Genomic DNA, 26,774 nt, shown 5'->3' with positions numbered 1-26,774 from the left:
CTTGACTACCCCTCCCTGTCCACTCTATGGGGCAAATGGAAATAAATGTATACGACACTAAGTGTTGGAAGCCAAACACAGCTGCCTGTTCTTGGGACACCACCGACTGTTACAGACCTAGCTAGCCTGGGCCACCAAAGTGGAATCAGACGTACAAAGCTCTTTGAATGAAATCAAAGTCCAAAAACACTTTGAAAGATACAACATTGAAACACTGCTTTCTTATGGTCTATATCCATAAGTCCCCAGGACACAGACCGCACACGTGCGCACGCACACACACACATATGCACACCTCTGCGCTACCCTGTCATTCTTGCACGTCACCTCAATGTATTGGCCTCTTTCCACATGGGCCATTAAAGTGAAGGAAGAGAGCGCAAAACCCTGTGTATGAAAATACCATTAAGGCAGCATGAGCTCCGCAGAGGACTCAGTCTGCCTCTCGGCCGGGTAACGGGGCTATAAATAAGGCTACCACAGAGACAGGGGGTGCGGCAGTCAACCAGGCGCGGCACAGTGAAGATAAACAACAGGAAACTGATCAGGAGTTCGCATAGCATCCAAAACATGAACAGGAGTTGTCCAAACCCTGAACAGAAGACATTTACTGGGTCATTATGAGAACCGATCTGTTCCACTGAGTAGAAGGCAGCCAACCCTGTCAGTTTTACTGATCTCTAATTACGGTGCTCTGAACAGCGCTCTGTTACATTAAAGTGGCATTGGCTTTTAAAACACGCGCCGCTTCATTCTTCTCTGGGCCTCTCAACTCCTAGCTGATTGCAGTTCTTTTTAAACCTACTTTATGTTGCCAGCAGAGGTTAATGCCAATACCAAATTAATCTAAAATCGAGGCATTAGTCTTCCTAAAGGGCCATTTCTGTTTGTGATGGAGTCATGGAGGGTTCTGCTGGGTGGGAGGAGACACTGTTCAGAGTTAAACACACTCTGGGACTGAGAACAGCAGTAAAAGCCAAGGCCAAGGTTGTTCAGAAAAAAATATCCCCCCAAAAAAATCTTAAAATCAAATTGTATTTGTCACATGTGCCGAATACAACAGGTGTAGACCTGGGACATTACCGTGAAATACAAGCCCTTAACCAACAACGCAGTTCAATAAATAGAGTTAAGAAAATATTTACTAAATAAACTAAAGTCAAAATAAAAATAAAAAGTAACAATAGAATTACAAAACAATAATGAGGCTATATACAGTCGTGGCCAAAAGTTGAGAATGAAACAAATATTCATTTTCACAAAGTCTGCTGCCTCACTCTGTATGGTGGCAATTTGCATATATACCAGAATGTTGTGAAGAGTGATCAGATGAATTGCAATTAAATGCAAAGTCCCTCTTTGCCATGCAAATGAACTGAATCCCCAAAAGATATTTCCACTGAATTTCAGCCCTGCCACAAAAGCACCAGCTGACATCATGTCAGTGAGTCTCTCGTTAACACAGGTGTGAGTGTTGATGAGGACAAGACTGGAGATCACTCAGTCATGCTGATTGAGTTCAAATAACAGACTGGAAGCTTCAAAAGGATGGTGGTGCTTGGAATCATTGTTCTTCCTCTGTCAACTGTGGTTACTTGCAAGGAAACACGTGCCGTCATCATTGCTTTGCACAAAAAGGGCTTCACAGGCAAGGATATTGCTGCCAGTGAGATTGCACCTAAATCAACCATTTATCGGATCATCAAGAACTTCAAGGAGTGCGGTTCAATTGTTGTGAAGAAGACTCCAGGGCACCCAAGAAAGTCCAGCAAGCACCTGGACTGTCTCCTAAAGTTGATTCAGCTGCGGGATCAGGGCACCACCAGTACAGAACTTGCTCAGGACAGGGCAGCAAAGAAGCCACTTCTCTCCAGGAAAAACATCAGGGACAGACTGATATTCTGCAAAAGGTACAGGGATTGGACTGCTGAGGACTGGGGTAAAGTTATTTTCTCTGTTGAATCCCCTTTCCAATTGTTTGGGGCATCCGGGAAAAAAAGCTTGTCCGGAGAAGACAAGGTGAGCGCTACCATCAGTCCTGTGTCATGCCAACAGTAAAGCATCCTGAGACCATTCATGTGTGGGGTTGCTTCTCTGCCAAGGGAGTGGGCTCACTCACAATTTTGCCTAAGAACACAGCCATGAATAAAGAATGGTACCAACATATCCTCTGAGAGCAACTTCTCTGCAAATATTGACTCTTTGCATCAACTTCATGTAATTGTCAATAAAAGCCTTTGACACTTATGAAAATGCTTGTAATTATACTTCAGCATTCCATAGTAACATCTGTCAAAAATATCTAAAGACACTGAAGCAGCAAACTTTGTGGAAATTAATATTTGTGTCATTCTCAAAACCTTTGGCACCGGTACCAAGTCAATGTGCGGGGGGTACAGTTTATTCGAGGTACATATAGGTGGGGGTAAAGTGACTATGCATAGATAATAAACAGCGAGTAGCAGCAGTGATGCAAATAGTCCAGGTGGCCATTTGATCAATTGTTCGGCAGTCTTATAGCTTGGGGGTAGAAGCTGTTTAGTAGACTTTTGGACCTTTGCTCCGGTGCTCCACTTCTCGATTTCTCTGTTGACATTTCAATTTATAATTGAGATAAAAGAGTAAAAGTAATAATAATAATATATCCCATTTAGCAGACGCTTTTGTCCAAAGCGACTTACAAGTCGGCTGGGGCCACTACTTTTACATATGGGTGGCCCTAGCGGGAATCGAACCCACGACGCTTGGCGTTGCAAGCGCCATGCTCTACCGACTGAGCCACACAGGAAAACTGTAAAACTGGCCATTACAGTGAACTTCTTGAATCCTGTATAACACGTTATATAGCACTACAGAAAAAAGAGGTGGGATTTCAGCTGAACCCTGAGCCTGTAATGCTGCCCTTATTTCCCTAGCTGGCCGTGTTTGTGTTGGTGGGCGGCAGATAGCATCCCAGGCCTCTCAGTGACCTCAGGAGCAGGATTAGCTGGCCCTACCAGGATGTCTGTGTAGGTGTGTGCGGAGGGGGGCACTTAAAGCTGAGACTGAATAATGAACATTGTTATCTGCACACACTGTTGAAATGTTACCTGTAGAAATGGTCAATGTGTAACCTGTGAGGACAGAATGGGTTTGGTGTTTGCCTTGTCAGAGGTGGGAGTGAGGTGGGAGGATGAACGGGTTTGCTGATGAAAGGGTGAGATGTTAGGCACGGACTACAGGGTTACTGTACCTCTCAGGCAGAGGAAGGTGAGGAAGTCCTCAGTCTTGGGTTTCCGTCTGGAGATGTCTCTGATGTGAGCGGAGGGGGCGGGCAGGGCGGCATCAGACACCTTGACCGGGGTGGTGCTGGGAGAGTTGGGCTGAGACTGGGCAAACTTCCTCTGCGCCTGCAGTCTGGGCCTGGGAAGACACAGTTGAAAACAGGATTAGTCCCATGCATTCTTACACAGACCCACTGCCCTGTGTTGTGTCTGCATTTCATTTAGTTTGGCCTTTAAATCATGACCCCAGGCTCTGACCGAGTTGTCCTGGATGGATCTAAACAGAAGCATACTACAAAGTAGGAACAAGGAGTTAGCCAGCCAACTTGCCGGAATATTCTGAAATATATATTTTTTTATTTTAAAAAAGGTATGCCTGAAATGGGCACAGTCTAATTGACACAACTATCTATGTTTAGCTTTCTTAAAGAAACAGAAAATCCACGTATTTCTGTATTTTTAATCAAAGTCAGCTGCTTTGTAGTATACCCCTCTGTTCAGCAGTTTAACTCATCTCTGGTCTCAGTTGTTGGTTTGACTCCTTTCGTCAGTCTGGCCCTTGAACATAATTTAATTATCTTTAATATCAACACTGCAGTGTCCAGGGAGGCTAAAACAATGATAATGCTCCTTCAGAATAACTCCCAGCAGCACCAGCCAGCAGCCGTCCACCTCATAACAGACTTCTGATTTATAATTAAGTTCTCCATTAAAGCCAAGACCTCTGCAGCAGCTGACAACTGATAACAAGCACAAAGGAGGCGTCAAATTGCCAACAGACGTTCAAGGCCAGATCTCTCTTTTGCTCTGTCTATCCATCGCCCTCTCTGAGATCCACAGGGCCTTTCAGATCTCTTTTTCTGCTCGGTCTCCGTCTCTCCTCTCTTCTGATTCCACGGGAGGGGGGGCAGGCTGACAGGATGGAATACTAAGAGCAGCTTGAATGGTGGACCTGGTCAGACCTCTTCATCTCTTATCTCACCCACGCAGCCATTTCATTTCACAATCATTTCATCATCTCTTTGTCTCAGGGATGTTTGATGCCAGATACACGCCTGTCTTACAATAAACAGAAAAAGACACCGCCGCGGTCATACTGCCTCCCCGTATACCGCCACGCTGTTTGAAATCATCTCCCATTCAATCGGATGCTTGTTAGGAGATTTTCAGCCCTGCTAGGCGGGTTGACAGGCACAGACAGCATCACTAATCAATTGAGACCCCAGCCGCTTGCTCCAGACAGATTGTGACTACCCGGGTGATTGTCTCATCGCGCTACATGTAGGGGAATGCTTCATGATATCTTAGTGATTTCTTCATGTATTAAAATGTTTAAATATTGCAAATCATGCCCTGAAACACCCACAATGCATTTTGGTTCCATCAAGCCCCCGGAACCTACAACGTTCCAATTCCACTTGAATCACGAAGCAATATGCAGCCTATAACCCCAACCAAATACTAAATTACTCCCTCACTAACTGTAAGCACCAGCTGTCAGACCAGCTCACGTATCACTGCACAGCCCATCTGTAAGTAGTCCATCCATCTACCTCATCCCCATACTGTTATTTATTTTGCTCCCCAGTATCTCTACTTGCACTCATCTTCTGCACATCTAGTGTTCATTTGCTATATTGTAATTATTTTGCCACTATGGCCTATTTATTGCCTTACCTCCCTTATCCTACCTCATTTGCACACACTATATACAGACTTTTTCTATTGTATTATTGACTGTACGTTAGTTTATTCCATGTGTAACTCTGTTGTTTGTGTCGCACTGCTTTGCCTTGGCCAGGTCGTAGTTGTAAATGAGAACTTGTTCTCAACTAGCCTACCTAGTTAAATAAAAGGTGATATAAAAAATAAATACCTTGAACAAGAAGCTGTGAGAAGAGATTGCATCGACACACACACACACACACACACACACACACACACACACACACACACACACACACACACACACACACACACACACACGGTTCAGTGACTGAATAATCTGCCCGGTTCCTGAGAGAAGCCATTGTTCAAGAAGGATTCTGTATTGGATGAGTAGGTGCATCAGTATGATAACCAATCTGTTCATGCTTTAGATCAGCCAGTGAAGAGAAAAACAAAAAAAAGGTTCAGTTTCTGCTCCCCCTGAAAGGACCAATGGCTGCCGCAGATCACACCTGAGCAGGACTTGTGACAGGTGTCAGACGGCTGGTTTCGCCAGCCCATCAGTTTCACTGCCAGACTGGTAAAACATGAGCTGTTTAAACAGCCTGGCTCTGGCGGTCCTATAGCCGGCAGGGCGCTCCTGTGCATGGAGTCTAGTGCAGATTAGAGATGCAGAATGCATTAGTTACAGTGGCTCCCTGACACTACAGCTCATTGAAGGGAGAACCAACACTACATCTCCCAGAGTGCAGTTCCAACACTACAACTTAATTCAGGTAGAACCATCACTACAACACCCTTGGAACATTGATGAGGGGTATTTAATGACTGCCTCCCAGACAGTAACAGGATAAAAACATCTATTTCAATAAACCCTTTCAGAAATAGCATCCTTCAGCTTTCATAGGAATAGAACCAGAAATAAATAGGAGCCCTTGAACTTGACAGGGTTGTTAAAGGTAGGGTCAGTTAAAAACGTAAGTTGTCCCAGTAAAACGATGAGAACTGCAATAGTTAAAGATGGGCCAGTAAAACTATGAGAGGTGCCATGCCTCTAACATCCTGTCTAGACAGACCTGAGCCCCAATGAGCACTGTGGCTGAACCACAAGACTAGCCTTTCCCCGGGGGGACAAAGTACAGACCATCTACAGTCAGAATGTCATGGCACCAAGTACCCACAATGCCAGATGGACACAAACAGCAGACACATCAACAGACACCAAGCCTCTCAAACCCAGAGCCTCTCTGCAGAAATGTCTCGCTGGCGCACAAACTTCTGTCACTTAGAGCTGCTTATTGAGGTCCTTTCGTATTTCCCCGGTATTCCTTCTATAGGTGTCTAAAGGCACGCTATGTTCGAAAGTTCAGCAAGGCTGTTTATTACCACCACGCACCACTTTGCCCTGACTCGGGCGCATTACCAAGGCAGCTAGTCTAAGGGAGGGAGAGCGCGGAGAGAGAGCAGTGGAGGCGCATGCATACAGAGGAGGAGGAAGAATTACTGCAGGATGTCCCATTCATCCAAGGCTAATCTTCCTCATCTTCCCCTTCCTCCCACTCCTCGCTCTTCAAAGCTGCCGTTCCTCTGATGTTACATGTGTCTCTACTCTGTATCATTGATTAGCTGTCAGAGAGGGTTCCCCAGAGCCGGTCACGGCAACACTGCCTGGGTTCCCCAGAGCCGGTCACGGCAACACTGCCTGGGTTCCCCAGAGCCGGTCACGGCAACACTGCCTGGGTTCCCCAGAGCCAGTCACGGCAACACTGCCTGGGTTCCCCCAGCTAAATGAGGTTCTAAACCACTCCAGATGGTCCTAATAAACTCTAGCAGCAGACACTGCAGCGCTCAGCAGCTGGAGAGGAGACAAGACTGTACTGTCAGACTAACGGTTTTCTTGTGGTGAAGGAGAGGAGGACCAAAACGCAGCGTGGTTATATTGATTCATGTTTAATAAAAAAAGATAAAACACGAACACTACAAAAACAATAACTGTGGAAAACCAAAAACAGCCCTATCTGGTGCAGACACAGAGACAGGAACAAGGACATAAGGACAATCACCCACCAAACCCAACACCAAACAGGCTACCTAAATATGGTTCCCAATCAGAGACAATGACTAACACCTGCCTCTGATTGAGAACCATATCAGGCCAAACACAGAAACAGACAAACTAGACACACAACATAGAATGCCCACTCAGATCACACCCTGACCAAACAAAACATAGAAACATACAAAGCAAACTATGGTCAGGGTGTGACAGTAACCCCCCCCCCCCCCTCCCCAAGGTGCGGACTCCGGCCGCAAAACCTGAACCTATTGGAAAGGGTCTGGGTGGGCATCTGTCCGCGGTGGCGGCTCTGGTGCTGGACGTGGCCCCCACTTCACCATAGTCTTAGTCCGCCACCTTGTCCGCTTCCTTGGCCTCCTAACTACGGCGACCCTACTACATAACCCCACTGGACAGAGGGGCAGCTGCTCGGGACAGAGGGGCTCTGGCGCCTCTGGGCTGAGGGGCTCTGGCGCCTCTGGGCTGAGGGGCTCTGGCGCCTCTGGGCTGAGGGGCTCCTGCGCCTCTTGGGCTGAGGGGCTCCTGCGCCTCTTGGGCTGAGGGGCTCCTGCGCCTCTTGGGCTGAGGGGCTCCTGCAACTCTGGGATGAGGGGCTCTGGCGCCTCTGGGATGAGGGGCTCTGGCGCCTCTGGGATGAGGGGCTCTGGCGCCTCTGGGATGAGGGGCTCTGGCGCCTCTGGGATGAGGGGCTCTGGCGCCTCTGGGATGAGGGGCTCTGGCGCCTCTCGGCTGACTGGCGGCCCCTGGCTGACTGGCGGCACCTGGCTGACTGGCGGCACTGGCGGCTCCTTGCAGACTGGCGGCATTGGCGGCTCCTTGCAGACTGGCGGCATTGGCGGCTCCTTGCAGACTGGCGGCATTGGCGGCTCCTTGCAGACTGGCGGCACTGGCGGCTCCTTGCAGACTGGCGGCACTGGGCAGACGGGTGGCTCAGGCGGAGCTGGGCACACGGGTGGCTCAGGCGGCGCTGGGCAGACGGGTGGCTCAGGCGGCGCTGGGCAGACGGGTGGCTCAGATGACGCTGGGCAGATGGGTAGCTCAGATGGCACTGGGCAGACTGACGACTCTGATGGCGCTGGGCAGACGGGAAGCTCCGGCAACGCCGGAGAGGAGGAAGACTCCGGCATTGCTGGACAGGCGGGAGACTCCGGCAGCGCTGCAGAGGAGGAAGGCTCTGGCAGCGCTGGAGAGGAGGAAGGCTCCGGCAGCGCTGGAGAGGCGGGAGCACCTGTAAGGATGAGCCGGAGAGACAGCCTGGTGCGGGGGGCTGCCACCGGAGGGCTGGTGCGTGGAGGTGGTGACAGACCGGACCGTGCAGACGCATTGGAGCTCTTGAGCACCGAGCCTGCCCAACCTTACCCGGTTGAATGGTCCCGGTCGCCCTGCCAGTACGGCGAGGTGGAATAGCCCGCACTGGGCTATGCAGGCGAACCGGGGACACCATGTGCAAGGCTGGTGCCATGTAGGTCGGCCCAAGGAGACACACTGGAGACCAGATGCGTAGAACCGGCTTCATGGCACTTGGCTTGATGCCCACTCTAGCCCGGCCGATCGCGCCGGGCTATGCACCCGCACTGGGGACACCGTGCACTTCACAGCATAACACTGTGCCTGCCCGGTCTCTCTAGCCCCCCGGTAACCACAGAAAGTTGACGCAGGTCTCCTACCTGGCTTCGCCATACTTCCTGTGAGCCCCCCCAATAAATTTTTGGGGCTGACTCTCGGGCTTCCATCCACGCTACCGTGCTGCCTCCTCATACCAGCGCCTCTCCGCCTTCACCGCCTCCAGCTCTTCTTTGGGGTGGCGATATTCTCCAGGCTGTACCCAGGGTCCTTTACCGTTGAGGAATTCCTCCCAAGTCCAGAAATCCATATTTCGCTGCTGCTGCACGTTACCATGCCGCTTGGACCTGTTGTGGTGGGTGATTCTGTAACGGTTTTCTTGTGGTGAAGGAGAGGCGGACCAAAACGCAGCGTGGTTATATTGATTCATGTTTAATAAAAAAAGATAAACACGAACACTACAAAAACAATAACTGTGGAAAACCAAAAACAGCCCTATCTGGTGCAAACACAGAGACAGGAACAAGGACATAAGGACAATCACCCACCAACACCAAATAGGCTACCTAAATATGGTTCCCAATCAGAGACAATGACTAACACCTGCCTCTGATTGAGAACCATATCAGGCCAAACACAGAAACTGACAAACTAGACACACAACATAGAATGCCCACTCAGATCACACCCTGACCAAACAAAACATAGAAACATACAAAGCAAACTATGGTCAGGGTGTGACACAGACACTCATGCAGGAAAGACCGAGAGAGAGATAGGAAATACCTAGTCAGTGGCCCAACAATGCATTCAACCGAAACGGGTCTCCCGTATTTAACCCAACCCCTTAAAAATTGACATCCCTCGGGGCAGAAAGGCATATTTTCCCACCTTGCCAGCTCAGGGATTCGAACCAGCAACCTTTTGTTTACTGTTCCAATGCTCTGAACCACTAGGCTCCCTGCCACCCCAGAAAGACTGAGTAAAGCCAAGGCAGGTCAGGTCAGCAATATTCAGTTAAGCTGCAGTAATGGTTCTTGCGCCCTTGTTTAAAAGTATTGATCGACAACACAACCATGAGAGGAGTGTGTAGCTGATAAACCCCCCAGGCTTTAGTATCCAGGTGAAACTACAGTCACAAGCTTTGTGGCCAACATCTCTCCTCACAGCAGCACCATTCCACTGGAACATCAGCACCACGCCCATGGCTGTCAATACAAACATTAAGCCTGGAGGACCCAAATGACTGGGATTCTAAAGCAGGGTTAGTGGAAACCACACTCAGGGAGAGAGCCACTCTGGCTAATGTGTTTATTGCTTTTCTGTCTGAGTGTTGAGCACCTGGAGGAGAGACGGCCTTGAATGCAGCTGACTGACCTGGTGACCCCCGGGTCTTGAAGTCTAAATCTCTTGAATTTCATCTCAGGGTCCATTAAATTATTCTAAGGCGCAATAGTTGTAACTATAGCATTGTCTGGAAGGTGCCGATGCTGAATAACCTTAGTCCTGCGTGATGCAGGTCCATGCTGCCTGGTGGTGTTTATTCTATCCACAATTTAGACTCCTGTTAGACATTGACAATGACGCTCCATATTAAAACACGAGCTCTCTATTCAGACAACTCGATTGAGATGTGTGCTGCTTTCAGCTTTCTGGACACAATGGCTCTGGTAGTCATAGACACAGGCTAAATACTGAGGGAATATCAACCAGTTTGAGATCCCAGCATTGAACTGTATCTGAGGGAGTATAAAAAACACCCAGGGATTTAAAGAGATGGATGTGGGAGTTAAAATGTAATCTTCACAATAGATCAACCTACATTGGCCTAAATAAACATGATATGGCTACAGGGCAGATATGTCTCGTATTACGGATGTACTGTATAAATACACACCTTTATAAAACACTGACACATTGACCGACATTTTAAACTAGACGACAGCACACCAGTGGTGAACACATTTCTCTTATGGATGTGAAACAGGGAGTGTTGGCGAACATTCCAATGTAAGTCATCACAGACTAACAAATGTATTGGCCCAGGGTTGTGTGATGTGTACACAATGTTGTGTGATGTGTACACACGGTTGTGTAATGTGTACACAAGGCTTAAATGACTCCGACACGATGATCTTCACACCTAATCCACTTTGCACATAATTTCCTTAAAAGCAACCTAAGCCCACGTGCTGCATAATGCATGAACTGTGGGAAGAGGAGAGGTTGAAACCTGTCCTGTGTGCACTATTGCACTTTAGTATAGTACCCTTCACTGTGTCCACCACTGTTCATTAGTATACTTCCAAGGTACTGTGTCCACTATTGTTCATTATTATACTACCATGTTACTGGGTCCGCCACTGTTCATGAGTATACTACCATGTTACTGTGTCCACCACTGTTCATTATTATACTACTATGTTACTGTGTCCACTATTGTTCATTATTATACTACCATGTTACTGTGTCCACCACTGTTCATTATTATACTGCCATGTTACTGTGTCCACCACTGTTCATTATTATACTACCATGTTACTGTGTCCGCCACTGTTCATGAGTATACTACCATGTTACTGTGTCCACCACTGTTCATTATTATACTACCATGTTACTGTGTCCACCACTGTTCATTATTATACTACCATGTTACTGTGTCCACCACTGTTCATTATTATACTACCATGTTACTGTGTCCACCACTGTTCATTATTATACTACCATGTTACTGTGTCCACCACTGTTCATTATTATACTACCATTACATTTAACATTTAAGTCATTTAGCAGATGCTCTTATCCAGAGCGACTTACAAATTGGTGAATTCACCTTCTGACATCAGTGGAACAGCCACTTTACAATAGTGCATCTAAATCATTTAAGGGGGGGGGTGAGAAGGATTGCTTTATCCTATCCTAGGTATTCCTTGAAGAGGTGGGGTTTCAGGTGTCTCCAGAAGGTGGTGATTGACTCCGCTGTCCTGGCGTCGTGAGGGAGTTTGTTCCACCATTGGGGGGCCAGAGCAGCGAATAGTTTTGACTGGGCTGAGCGGGAACTGTACTTCCTCAGTGGTAGGGAGGCGAGCAGGCCAGAGGTGGATGAACGCAGTGCCCTTGTTTGGGTGTAGGGCCTGATCAGAGCCTGGAGGTACTGCGGTGCCGTGTCTGTCAAATTGCCAGGCAAAGTGATCACCATCATAGAAACCATGTTACTGTGTCCGCCACTGTTCATGAGTATACTACCATGTTACTGTGTCCACCACTGTTCATTATTATACTACCATGTTACTGTGTCCGCCACTGTTCATTATTATACTACCACGTTACTGTGTCCACCACTGTTCATTATTATACTACCACGTTACTGTGTCCACCACTGTTCATTATTATACTACCATGTTACTGTGTCCACCACTGTTCATTATTATACTACCATATACTGTGTCCACCACTGTTCATTATTTTACTGCCATGTTACTGTGTCCACCACTGTTCATTATTATACTACCATGTTACTGTGTCCACCACTGTTCATTATTATACTACCATGTTACTGTGTCCACCACTGTTCATTATTATACTTCCACGTTACTGTGTCCACTATTGTTCATTATTATACTACCACGTTACTGTGTCCACTATTGTTCAGTATTATACTACCATGTTACTGTGTCCACCACTGTTCATTATTATACTACCACGTTACTGTGTCCACTATTGTTCAGTATTATACTACCATGTTACTGTGTCCGCCACTGTTCATTATTATACTACCATGTTACTGTGTCCACCACTGTTCATTATTATACTGCCATGTTACTGTGTCCACCACTGTTCATTATTATACTACCATGTTACTGTGTCCACCACTGTTCATTATTAAACTACCATGTTACTGTGTCCACCACTGTTCATTATTATACTTCCACGTTACTGTGTCCACTATTGTTCATTATTATACTACCATGTTACTGTGTCCACCACTGTTCATTATTATACTACCATGTTACTGTGTCCACCACTGTTCAGTATTATACTACCATGTTACTGTGTCCACCACTGTTCATTATTATACTACCATGTTACTGTGTCCGCCACTGTTCATTATTATACTACCATGTTACTGTGTCCACCACTGTTCATTATTATACTACCATGTTACTGTGTCCACCACTGTTCATTATTATACTACCATGTTACTGTGTCCACCACTGTTCATTATTATACTACCATGTTACTGTGTCCACCACTGTTCATTATTAAACTACCATGTTACTGTGTCCACCACTGTTCATTATTATACTACCAGTGTACTGGGACCATTCTCTATGCTTAGAGCAGTGAGCTGATGAACTGTGTATTAAGTCGGAGCTGGACAACGTCACCTTATCTCCTCGGCTCAGTGGGTCGACCGCTTTACCGGACTGACCCTAGCCCCTGACCTTTAACCCCTGAGCTTGGCGGCCATCTTAAATCAAGCTAAGCCAGGTCAATATTCAAGCTCAGAGAAAGACTGTGCTGTGGTTGTTATCACCAAAGACATCACTTTAAAATCAGGACCAGATCAGAAGACACCTAGGACATTATCCATGACATCACATGCGCTCTCATTGGTTCTGGAACAAGGGCAATGCCACGCAGTCCAAATTTGATCATGATAGAACAAACATCTCTCCAGCACTGCTGTATAGTTTGTTGCGATGGTGCAGTTTTATTCCTTTGATACGCCTACTGTCTTCAGTGAATACATGCAGCTTGCAGAGAATAGAGAAACTGGAACAAATAATGTGCATAACAAAGCCTTGCTCCATCTCAGATCTCACCTACTGTGTTCACTAGGGGGTGGCAGGGTATACAATATCACAATGGGCGATAACACACTCCTCTGCAGACAGTATTGTGATCGAATTTATTCAGACCACTCTGTGAGAGTATGTAGTTGGTTATTAATATCCCTAAGGCTGCCATCTTTATAGAGGCTTAGTAAAGTGGTTTAGAGAGCAGGAGAAATAGCGAGAGAGGAGTTTAAAGGAATTATAAAATTAGTCTCAGTGACAAGAGGTTGTTGACTTCGGAACCAAACGTGAATAATAACTTAAATGGGAGCGAGAGAGAGAAAGACAAAAAAAAAAACACTGGAACACACATGCACTATGGGTAACAACAGTAAGAGCAGTAACAGTGCAGGGTAACTGAAGATGGTTCAGCCAATCCTCTGTGACTTAGTGTGATACGTTTTTTTGTGACTGGCCATCTTATGCTACAGTAACTAGCTACACGGGGTTAGATATCTCACCTGCCTGTCAGATCCATTGGATAAACTGACAGTTTAAACTGCCCTGAGTCGTTACAACACTATAGTAGGCATGACACAGCCCGTGACTCGTCAAGAGATGTTCTATATAGCTAGACACTTCACATGTGACTTTACAGCTCATCAATAGTATTATTTACAACTCATCAATAGTACTATTATGGGTTGCTTTTAAAAATGGTGGGATTCCTTAGAGGGAGTGCAACATATAATCATTCACATATGGAACCACTGATTACACACTGAACAAAAACATGTGTAAAGTGTTGGACCCCTGTTTCATGAGGTGAAATAAAAGACCACAAACATGTTACACACATACAAAAGAACATTTTCTCTCGGACTGTGAACAAATGTGTACATCCCTTTTATTGAGCATTTCTCCTTTGCCAAGATAATCCAGCCACCTGACAGATGTGGCATATCAATAAGCTAATTATTAAACAGCATGATCATTACACAGGTGCACCTTGCACTGGGGACAATAAAAGGCCACTAAAATGTGCAGTTATCACAACACAATGGCACAGATGTCTCAAGTTGAGGGAGCATGCAATTGGCATGCTTACTGCAGGAATGTCCACCAGAGATGTTGCCAGAGAATTTTGTTAATTTCTCTACCATAAGCCACAACGTCATTTTAGAGAATTTAGCAGTACCTCCAACCAGCCTAACAACCGCAGATCACGTGTAACCACGCCAGCCCAGGACCTCTACATCCAGCTTCTTCAAGTGCTGGATCGTCTGAGACCAACCACTCCGACAGCTGATAAAACTGTTTGGGCAGACAACCCAAGGATGTTGTCCACACCAGGGTCTTGACCTGACTGCATTTTGGCGATGTACATGCTCACCTTCGATGGCCACTGGCATGCTGGAGAAGTGTGCTCTTCATGGATAAATCAGAGTTTCTGCATACTCACCAGAATTGTCTCCCATTGAGCAAGTTTGGGATGCTCTGGATTGACGTGTATAACAGTGTTTCTGATCCCGCCAATATCCAGCAACTTCGCACAACCATTGAAGAGGAATGGGACAACATTCCACAATCAACAGCCTGATCAACTCTATGGTGAGATGTGTCGCTCTGCATGAGGCAAATGGTGATCACAACAGATACTGACCGTTTCTGATCCACACTCCTATTTCTTTTAAAAAGGCATCCATGATCAACAGATGCAGATCTGTATTCCCGGTCATGTAAAATCCATAGACTAGGGCCTAGCGCATTAATTTCAATTGACTCATTGATTTCCTTATATGAACTGTAATGCAGTAAAATCTTTGAAATTGTTGCATGTTGCGTTTATATTTTGTTAACCTTTTTGGGATAGGGGACAGCATTTTCACTTTTGGATGAATAACGTGCCCAGAGTGAACTGCCTCCAACTCTGTCCCGGATGCTAATATATGCATATTATTATTAGTATTGGATAGAGAACACTCTGAAGTTTCTAAAACGGTTTGAATGATGTCTGTGAGTATAACAGAACTCATATGGCAGGCGAAAACCTGAGAAAAATCCAACCAGGAAGTGGGACAGCTGAGGTTTGTAGTTTTTCAAAGCTCGGCCTACCAAGTACACATTAAGATATGGGTGAGGTTGCACTTCCTAGGGCTTCCACTAGATGTCAACCATATTTTGTAACTTGAATGAGGATTCTACTATAAAGGAGGGGCTCATGAGACCTGTTTGAAACAGTGGTCTGGCATAGTGCCTCGGTCTCATGACACGCGCTCCCGACAGAGTTACCTCGCGTTCCAGCGATTCTTCTGAAGACAAAGGAACTCTACGGTTGGAACATTGATGTTTTATGTTAAAAACATCCTAACGTTTGATTCCATACATCGTTTGACATGTTTCTAAAAGGACTGTAATGGAGCTTTGAGTTTTTGTCTGGTTGAAATGCTCACGCCTCATGAAGATGGATTACTGGGCTGAACACGCTAACAACAAGTGGCTATTTGGACATAAATGATGGAACAAATCAGTCATTGTCGAACTGGGATTCCTGGGAGTGCCTTCTGATGATCATCAAAAGGTAAGTGAATATTTATGGTGTTGTTTCTAACTTTGTTGATTCCAAAATGGCAGATATTCCTCTGGCTGTTTTGGGTTCTGAGCACCGTTCTCAAATTATGCTTTTTCCATAAAGTTTTTTGAAATCTGACACAGCAGTTGCATTAAGGCAAAGTCTCTCTTTAATTCTGTGAATAACACTTGTATCTTTTATCAATGTTTATTATGAGTATTTCTGCAAAATCACCAGATGGTTTGGAATCAAAACATTACTGCACGTAAGGCGCCAATGTAAACAGAGTTTTGGATATAAATATGCACATTATCGAACAAAACATAAATGTAGTGTGTAACATGATGTTCTATGAGTGTCATCTGATGAAGATCATCAAAAGGTTAGTGATAAATATTTTATCTATATTTCTGCTTTTTGTGACTCCTATCTTTGGCTAGAAAAATGGCTGTGTTTTTTCGACTTGGCGGTGATCTAACAATCTAACAATGTGCTTTAGCTGTAAAGCATTTTTGAAAATCGGACACGATGGGTAGATTAACAAGATGTTTATCTTTCATTTGCTATATTGGACTTGTGAACGTATTACTAAAAAATCTTTTTGAATTTCGCGTGCTGCCTTTTCATTGGAATGTTGTCGAGGGGTTCCCTGCGCAAGAAAGGTTAAGTGTATATCACATATATACAGTGCCTTCAGAAGTTATTCACACCCCTTGACTTTTCCACATTTTGTTGAGTTACCGCCTGAATTCAAAATGGATACAATTGAGATCGTCACTGGCCTACACACACACACAATACCCCATAATGTCAAAGTGAAAGTATGGTTTTAGACATTTTTACAAATGAATTTAAAAAATGAAAAATCTAAAATGTCGTGAGTCAATAAGTATTCAAAACCTTTATTATGGAAACCACAAATAAATTCAGGAGTAAGTATATTGCTTGACAAGTCACAAAGGTGTTTTACATGATTTTAATGACTGCCTCATCTCTGTGCCCCACACATACAGACAATTGTAAGGTCCCTCAGTCGAGCAGTGAATTTCAAACACAGATTCAGACATTGAATTTCTCTTTGAGAATGGTAAAGTTATTGATTACAATTTTGATGGTGTATAAACACACCCAGCCACTAAAGATATAGGCGTCCTTACTAACTCAGTTTCCAGAGAGGAAGGAAATTACTCAGGGATTTCACCACGAGGCCAAGGGAGGCTTTAAAACAGTTTGAGTTTAATGGCTGTGATAGGAGAAACCTGAAGATGGATGCTGATGCTCCAGATACTCAACAAGTCTAAAGAATGCCAGTTGTATTGCTTCTTTAAATCAGCACAACTGTTTTCAGCTGTGCTAACATAATTTCAAAAAAGGTTTTCTAATTATCAATTAGCCTTTTAAAATTCGAAACTTGGATTAGCTAACACAGGATGCCATTGAAACAAAGGAGTGATGGTTGTGGATAATGGGCTTCTGTAGATCTTCAATCAAATAAAATCTGCAGTTTCCAGCTACACTAGTCATTTACAGCATTAAAACTTCAGGCGCGGTGGGTCCCCCCCATGGGACAGTTGAGCTAACGTATGCTAATGCGATTAGCATTAAGTTGTAAGTAACAAGACCATTTCCCAGGACATAGACTTATCTGATATTGGCAGAACGCTAAAATTCTTGTTAATCTAACTGCACAGTCCAATTTACTGTAGCGATTAGAGTGAAATAATACCATGCTATTGTTTGAAGAGAGTGCACAGTTTTAAACTTGAAAGGTTATTAATAAACAAAATTGGGCACATTTGGGCAGTCTTGATACAACATTTAGAAAATAAATGCAATGATTCATTGGATCAGTCTAAAACTTTGCTCATACTGCATCTAGTGGCCAAAACCTAAATTGCTCCTGGGCTGGAATAATACATTATGGCCTTTCTCTTGCATTTCAAAGATGGTATTTTTTTTTTTTTTACAAAAAACAGTTGGTTCTCTCTTTGTATTATGTTTCACCAGAACTAATGTTTTATATTCTCCTACATTACTTTCACATTTCTGCAAACTTCAAAGTGTTTCCTTTCAAATGATATCAATAATATGCATATCCTTGCTTCAGGGCCTGAGCTACAGGCAGTTAAGATTTGGGAATGTCATTTTAGGCGACAATTTGAACAAAAAGGCACGGATCCTTATTAATGTCTACACTGTATTTCTGATCAATGATGTTTTAAAATTGACTTTTAAAAATGTATTTAAAAAAGGACATTTCTAAGTGACCTCAAACCTTTTAGTGTATGTACATGAGATATATGCATTTAATTTTCGATAAACGTGCTCAAATTTCTAAAAACATGTTTTGACTTTGTCGTTGCGGGCTATTGTGTGTAGATGGGTGAGAAGACCGAAAGAAAGCGCATTGCTAACTTAGCATTCATTAAAACAAACAAGCAGCTCAATGAGCTCTACTTGGCTTCTGCTACTGAGGAGAACTGGCTTCAATAAAATCACCATAAGATGTGGAGCTCTCCAACTATGGTCACCATGGCTGAACCCTGTGTTTCCTACTTCAGCCTGGGTAGTATGACTGGGAACTGGAGAGAAAGGGAAGAGGGGGGGAAGCACATCTTCCGTACTTGGCAGGGAGGGGAGGTCCTGGTGCGTGATCTCCCATCTCGGGTTCCTGCGAAGACAAACATCACCCAGATCCCAAACGCCTCCCTTGGACCCACTTCCCCTCAGACATACAGGGACCCTCCCCGGCCCCCCAGGACGCTGCAGCCAAAACCATGCACCTGCGCCTCCCCTCTCTTGTTATTGCATTGCCAGGTGTGAAAGGTCCTGGCAGCTCCTCAGTCAGCCACCCTGTTATAGACTGGCGTGGGCTGCAGATGCCAGGGCCAAGAAGTCGTCCTCCACACACACACACACACACACACCAAAAGGCCTGAGCCATTGCCAAGCGCTCTGTAAGCCGGCTGCTCATTAAGAGAGGGAGAGCCTGCTTTTATTTCCTGCATGAGAACTAATGAAAAGCACCCTAGTGAACACAGGCCTGTTGACACTACGCCTGTCTACTTCTCTCCTCCATCTGTCCATCTTGTTCCCTTGCTCTCCTTTTCAGGTTTGCCAGGCCTCAATGACCAGGTCTGCTGGACTATTCACTAACAGGTACTGCAAGATAACACACACACACACACGTGAAAATAGGACAAGTGGAGACGGTGGCAGAGGAAACATGCATTGGCTGTCTACACAGAGGGTCTCATAGTGAGAGAGATTACAGAGCCGATCTATGTGCTATGGCTTCTGCAATACAGCATATGTGAATTAATTATTAGCATTTAATGTAGCTGGAGTGTGTGTGTGTGTGTGTGTAGGAATACATTTAATCCATAGTGATAGGTCTGTTACAGGCCTAGGACCTGCCGTTTGAGAGCGAAGCCCTCCCAGTCGCTCTCACCACCCCTGTTCCCCAGTCTCTAACAGCCCACCCCAGTATCCTCCAGTCCCTCACTAGTCTCCTTCTGCCCTTCCCGAGGACCAGTCTCCTGTATCTTATTAACTTCTTTGGGGTAGGGGGCAGTATTGGGTAGCTTGGATGAAAAACGTGACCAAATTAAGCTGCCTGCTACTCAGCCATAAAAGCTAGAATTCATCATAGGTACACTTCAACTATGACAGACAAAATGAGAAAAAAAAATCCAGAAAATCACGTTGTAGGATTTTTTATGAATTTATTTGCAAATTATGGTGGAAAAGAAGTATTTGGTCAATAACAAAAGTTTCTCAATACTTTGTTATATACCCTTTGTTGGCAATGACAGAGGTCAAATGTTTTCTGTAAGTCTTCACAAGGTTTTCACACACTGTTGCTGGTATTTTGGCCCATTCCTCCATGCAGATCTCTTCTAGAGCAGTGATGTTTTGGGGCTGTTGCTGGGCAACACGGACTTTCAACTCCCTCCAAAGATTTTCTATGGGGTTGAGATCTGGAGACTGGCTATTTTTTTCTCATTTTGTCTGTCATAGTTGAAGTGTACATATGATGAAAATTACAGGCCTCTCATCTTTTTAAGTGGGAGAACTTGCACAATTGGTGGCTGACTAAATACTTTTTTGACCCACTGTATTTGGACATAACTGATGGACATTATCAAACAAATCAAACATTTATGGTGGAACTGGGATTCCTGGGAGTGCATTCTGATGAAGATCATCAAAGGTAAGTGAATATTTAAAATTATATTTCTGAGTAATTTTGACTACCCAATATGGCGGGTATCTTTTTGGCTGCTTTGTTATCTAAAGGCTGTACTCAGATTATTGCATGGTTTGTTTTCTCCGTAAAGTTTTTTTGAAATCTGACAGTGGTTGCATTAAGGAGAAGTTTATCTAAAGTTCCATGTATAATAGTTGTATCTTTATCAATGTTTAATATGAGTATTTCTGTAAATTGATGTGGCTCTCTGCAATATCAATGCATGTTTTAGAACTACTGAATGTAACGCGCCAATGTAAACTCAGATTTTTTTAACTATAAATATGAACGTTATCAAACAAAACATACATGTATTGTGTAACATGAAGTCCTATGAGTGTCATCTGATGAAGATCAAAGGTTAGTGATTCATTTTCTCTCTTTCTGCTTTTTGTGACTCCTCTTTGGCTGGAAAAAAAATGTTTTCCTGTGGCTTGGTGGTGACCTAACAATCGTTTGTGGTGCTTTTGCTGTAAATCAGACACTGTGGCTGGATTTAAGAGAATTTGATCTTTAAAGTGGTGTAAAATACTTGTATGCTTGAGGAATTTTAATTATGAGATTTGTGTTGTTTTGAATTTGGCACCCTGCCCTTTCACTGGCTGTTGCGGTCCTAGACAGGTTAACTAAACAAACATTTCCCAGGTGACAGTCAGCCAAGAGGTACAGAGCACCACATCAGTGGGGAACCCTACAAGGAATGACCAGGCCAACATGTTCAATCTGGGCACAATATTTCACTCATATATTATATAGACGGTTTTCAGAGTCTTCACCCTAACTTCATCCAATCTCCACACACACACACACACCACACACAGTCCCCTCTCTTTACACTAGATCTAAAGAACCCATTAGAGTTAAATCACTTGAATCTCAAAGGGAGAATAAAAGGTATAAGAAGCACATGTACCAATTTTCAATTTCCAAATAACTTATTCTACTTCCCATGAGAATGAGCCTGAGGGGAGAAACGGAGTGAGAGAAGCTCTTGTGAAGCGGAGTTCTCCCAAGGCCTTTACAGATTACAAATCACTAGTACAAATTACATGGCAACAAGCTAATTGTTGTATTTGAATGCATTAACTTTCTCCTAAATTATTAATTGGAAATGCTCAACACATCAACTCCCTAATTAAAAACATTCTGCATTTTAAGAACGAACACTGGATAAAAAGCTCCCATTCCTCAGAATCAAACTCGTCTTTACCCTTCACTGTTAATGCTGTCATGTCCCATTACTTAGACGAGAATACAGCAGGAATGACGTGAATTAATAAAAGACGGCAGAGGCTTTCATACATTTACCAGCCCATTTGTTCATTTTTGCTTTGATAATTCTCGCTCCCCCACACACACACACACACACACTCCCATCATGACAAAACGCAGAGCACTGAATTAACAAATGCTGACATCACCTGGTTCAAAACACCTGACGCCGGGCTGTACTGCAGGCCATGAAAAAAAGTACTGTAGAGCCCCCCCTGATTCACTACCTTCACTCGGTCTTGGTCAAAGCTGCTGCTGAGCAGAGAGCGAGCAGAGAGAACGATCTCTCCAGAGTATAGGTTAACACCACTCACCTCTTCTTGGCAGGACCATCCCCAGAGTACTCGCTGCTGCCATCGGTGCTCTGGAACCGCAACCCGTCAGCCTTGTGGCCCTTCTGCCCCAAGCCGTTGAGCTGGCCACGGGCATGGGAACCTACAGAGACAAGAGGACAGGGGTCAGAGACCATGTCGTGTACTGCTACGACAGGTTGACCGGAGAGAAACGGAGTGAACAAAGTAAGAGGGATGATGTGTGTTTGGAGCCCGTGGGCTGAGCAAAGTGAACAAGTCCAGACTCCGGAGAAAGGAGCAGAGCTCAAAAAGACATTCAAGTCAAATGAATGAACACATAGTTTTTCTGCATTGGCTAATCAATTAAGTGAAACCCTCTTTGTAGGTCGTGCAAAGTGTCTACTACCTGGTACTGGAATTTCTAGTTGACACATCACCCTCCTATCACATTTCTTAGGACTGACACCTTACCTGATGTGCCAACCCCAAACCACAACCCTAAACCCTAACAGCAGGTGTCAAAGGAAAATAAATTAGAATGGTAATAATGACATAGTAACGAACGGTTGAGTTGAGCAGTGGCTTCCTATGAAAACTTGTTTGGCGCTCATGCAACTGGTAGTTAAAGTCTGTACAGAGTGCAGGCCACTACCTGACAGCAGGAGGCCAGTCGTATACCCTGTCATGGCTGTAAACTGCTCCTAACATGCTCTGGTAGTATGAGTCAGACCATAGAGGTGCTCAGGAAAATAAATGGTTAAGGTTTGTTGTGTGTGTACACACAGTTGAAGTCAGAAGTTTACATACACTTAGGTTGGAGTCATTAAAACTCATTTTTCAATCACTCCACAAATGTCTTAACAAACTATAGTTTTGGCAAGTCGGTTAGGACATCTACTTTGTGCATGACAAGTCATTTTTCCAACAATTTCATACGGACAGACTATTTCACTTAGAATTCACTGTATCACAATTCCAGCGGGTCAGAAGTTTACATGCACTAAGTTGACTGCCTTTAAACTGCTTGGAAAATTCCAGAAAATTAGGTCATGGCTTTAGAAGCTTCTGATAGGCTAATCGACATCATTTGTGTCAGTTTGGGGTGTACCTGTGGATGTATTTCAAGGCCTACCTTCAAACTCAGTGCCTCTTTGCTTGACATCATGGGAAAATCAAAATAAAATCAACTAAGACCATCAGAATTATTTTTGTAGACCTCCAGAAGCCTGGTATATCCTTGGGAGCAATTTCCAAACGCCTGAAGGTAGCACGTTCATCTGTACAACCAATAGTACGCAAGTATAAAAACCATGGGACCACGCAGCCGTCATGCGGCTCAGGAAGGAGACGCGTTCTGTCTCCTAGAGATGAACGTACTTTGGTGCGAAAAGTGCAAATCAATCCCAGAACAACAGCAAAGGACCTTGTGAAGATGTTGGAGGAAACAGGTACAAAAGTATCTATATCCACAGTAAAACGAGTCCAATATCGACATAACCTGAAAGGCCGCTCAGCAAAGAAGAAGCCACTGCTCCAAAACCGTCATTAAAAAAGCCAGACTATGGTTTGCAACTGCACATGGGGACAAAGATCGTACTTTTTGTGGAAATGTCCTCTAGCCTGATGAAACAAAAATAGAACAGTTTGGCCATAATGACCATCGTTATGTTTGGAGGAAAAAGGGGGAGGCTTGCAAGCCGAAGAACACCATCCCAAGCGTGAAGCACGGGGGTGGCATCATCATGTTGTGAGGGTGCTTTGCTGCAGGAGGGACTGGTGCACTTCACAAAATAGATGGCATCATGAGGCAGGGAAATGATGTGGATATATTGAAGCAACATCAAGGCATCAGTCAGTTAAAGCTTGGTCGCAAGTGGGTCTTCCAAATGGACAATGATCCCAAGCATAATTCCAAAGTTGTGGCAAAATGCCTTAAGGACAACAAAGTCAAGATATATGATGGCTTTGTGGCCATCACAAAGCCCTGACCTCAATCCCATAGAACATTTGTGGCAGAACTGAAAAAGCATGTGCAGCAAGGAGGCCTAAAACCTGACTCAGTTACACCAGCTCTGTCAGGAGGAATGGGCCAAAATTCACCCAACTTATTGTGAGAAGCTTGTGGAAGGCTACCCGAAACATTTGACCCAAGTTAAACAATTTAAAGCCAATGCTATCAAATAGTAATTGAGTCTATGTAAACTTCTGACCCACTGGGAATGTGGTGAAAGAAATAAAAGCGGAAATAAACCATTCTCTACTATTATTCTGACATTTCAGTCTTTAAATAAAGTGGTGATCCTAACTGACCTAAGAGGGAATTTTTACTGGGATTAAATGTCAGGAATTGTGAAAAACTGAGTTTAAATGTATTTGGCTAAGGTGTATGTAAACTTCCGACTTCAACTGTGTGTAAATAATATATGCAGGGTTAGTTAGGTGTTCAGCTGGCAGAGAGACTCTAGGCCCCAAAAGTCTTTATATGTACTCATGATTCACTCATTTAGGCCTCCTTGGAGGAACAAAGGGCCACACATGCTAACAAGGACGAGAGCAGTTACACTCAAGACAGGGAAGTTTGTCACGTCGTTGACCTGCAGGCTGTTTGGTGGAACACCTCCCTGAAATGTACCTTCACAAATCAGCCTTTCGAAATAATCTAAATTTGAGCTTTGGCTTTGAATGACTTTAAAGAACACTTTCCAGGTATAATGAAGCTTACTACACAAGACACCAATAACTCAAAGAAAGCATTCTCCAGATTCATCTACACTAATCTGCGCATCACTAATCAGTGGTAGTATGTGACTGGGATAATACTCATACTGAACATAAACAGCCTGGTGAGGGGCCATCTTGCCTCTCCTCTGAGTTGTTTTACACGTCGGTCTCACATCAATGCCATTGTGAGGGGCCGGGCAGTGAGGAAGATAGAGAGGCTGGGATGCAGACTGCGAGTCATGGAGGGAGCCACACTGGGCTGGGGCCTAAACTCTTTCCCCTGGTCCCAGTGAGGCCTAGCGGGGAAGGGGGATGTCGGCTGATCCGTAAGGGTCTGTAATCAGATTTATGCGTGCTTAACTAAGCCCATCGCCTTGCCATGTTCCTCCTGCTCTCTGGAGAGGGCAAGCGAGATGGAAGGAAGGAGAGATGGAGAGGTGAGGGGGTGCGTACCGTAGCAAAACCACAGAGTGTAGCCCATTAGTGGGAGGTGGAGTAATGCAGACAGGAAGCCCAGAGGCAGATATAAAATATTAACAGCCAGGAGAGTGGCATTACTTCGGATTAATCACCTTTACAAACAGAGTGATTACGACTGAATAATGCGGTTTCTAACGGAGCAAGCTTGGGGTCTGCTAGCTCACTCACTGAGTGCTGTGGCCGTCACAACTATGGCAAGTAACAATTTAAAAAAAAATCCCTCTCAAAGCTTTTATGACACAGTATGATTGGGACCATATTGTGTATATAAAAATAAACAATGTGTTTGACATTTGGGATTTTAACCCATTTGAATTAATTTCCAACTACTTCTGACAATAGAACGGGATACTGAAAGGGGAATGCTAGGAGACGACACTACAATAGGACAACAAAAGTAGTGTTTTTAAAATGGCTGTCCCACAATTTCAACCTGGACCGAAGGAGACAGAGATCCTATTTAGTAACTAATGTCTACTGCGAGTACTAAGAGTCAAATTATAAGCTCTACCCAATAATAAGTCTATGTGGCCTAGGCTGGTCTAGCAGTCTAAGATACAGTCACTTCTGGCACACGTCTAGTGTTGGCATAGGTTCAAATCTGGCCTACTGCTCTTTGACACCACCTCCATCCATCGCACTGTCATTCTCAGAAAATAACAAATATATTGAAAAAATAACAAGTTCATAACAAGTCCAGTGAATGTGGCATGTGAGAATGACATGCTGCAGATTGGGCAGTCTGTTACTCTCTCAGAGAAGGCCAGACCAAGGTACTGTGCCCTCTGCCACTACGCTCTAGCCAAAACTGCCACAGTTCCATCCCCTGAGGTCTCAGTGGTCAGTGCTAAGGGACAGACAGGACAAAGCCGGTGCCAGTGGTGTTATGGGGAAGAGAAGTCACTACCATCCACCAGCTCCAACGCAGACAGTAGTTCCATCAATAGAACTGAGCTACGCCCTCTGAGAACCACAGGGGGAGCGATATGGAGAGGGGGATTGAGGAGGGCAGTGGAGCCGGAAGACAGCTTCCTGAGCAGCAGTAACCAGAGGCCTATTGATGTAATGATGCCTTCCATCTAGGGAGGAATAACAGGGAGAGAGAGAGAGAGAGAGAGAGAGAGAGAGAGAGAGAGAGAGAGAGAGAGAGAGAGAGAGAGAGAGAGAGAGAGAGAGAGAGAGAGAGAGAGAGAGAGAGAGAGAGAGAGAGAGAGAGAGAGAGAGAGAGAGAGAGAGAGAGAGAGAGAGAGAGAGAGAGAGAGAGAGAGAGAGAGAGAGAGAGAGAGAGAGGAATGGGACGCAGAAGGGCATCACGTAATTAGTTCAATAATGCAGAGAGAGAAAGAGGAAAAGAGATGGACGTCTGCCAACAGAGAGGTAAAGTGGTCAGGGAGATGGCATGATTGCCGGTTATAGATGGGAGATAGACAGGGGGCCGGGGGTCTGACACGCTTAGGGCCTTGCGGGTTTGGTCCCTTCCCTCTGCTGTTGGATCCATGGGTGTCTGCAGGCAGCTGGCTCCAGAGACCGACAACACTGCAGAAGGAGGAGGGGGTGAGAACACTACCATCACAGTAGTTGATGTTTGACTGATTCTCCAAAATAGAGGACAGTTTCAGTCGGTACAGTGCAGTCTGTGAGCGACAAAGCCTGTAACCTAGATCTAAACTGAGGCTTCCCCTTGCCTGCATTGCACGTTGTGAACCTCCAGAGGACTTTCTCTCCCCCTCAGTCTCTGGACTGTCTGGGACGGCTGAGAATAGGTTCAGAGGCCTGTGTGAAGTTTAATCTACTTGTTTGAAGACAGAGCAGAGTGGATTTGGATTGAAGCACAGCGA

The 26,774-nt window shown here is 44.8% G+C and overlaps 1 protein-coding gene across 1 annotated transcript in view; it reads right to left on the bottom strand.

Annotated features, from left to right (window-relative positions):
• LOC135549845 (protein Jumonji-like) overlaps positions 1-26,774 on the bottom strand; it is a 93,187-nt gene that overhangs the window by 26,341 nt on the left and 40,072 nt on the right. Inside the window, 2 exon segments of the mRNA XM_064980184.1 lie at positions 3,233-3,402; positions 21,757-21,877. Of these exon segments, the coding sequence (XP_064836256.1) occupies positions 3,233-3,402; positions 21,757-21,877 (291 nt within the window).

Source organism: Oncorhynchus masou, chromosome 12 (genome assembly GCF_036934945.1).
Source record: "Oncorhynchus masou masou isolate Uvic2021 chromosome 12, UVic_Omas_1.1, whole genome shotgun sequence".
NCBI classification, from domain to species: domain Eukaryota; kingdom Metazoa; phylum Chordata; class Actinopteri; order Salmoniformes; family Salmonidae; genus Oncorhynchus; species Oncorhynchus masou.
The sequence above is the reverse complement of the archived record's forward strand: the minus strand, read 5'-3'. Positions and strand labels throughout refer to the sequence as shown.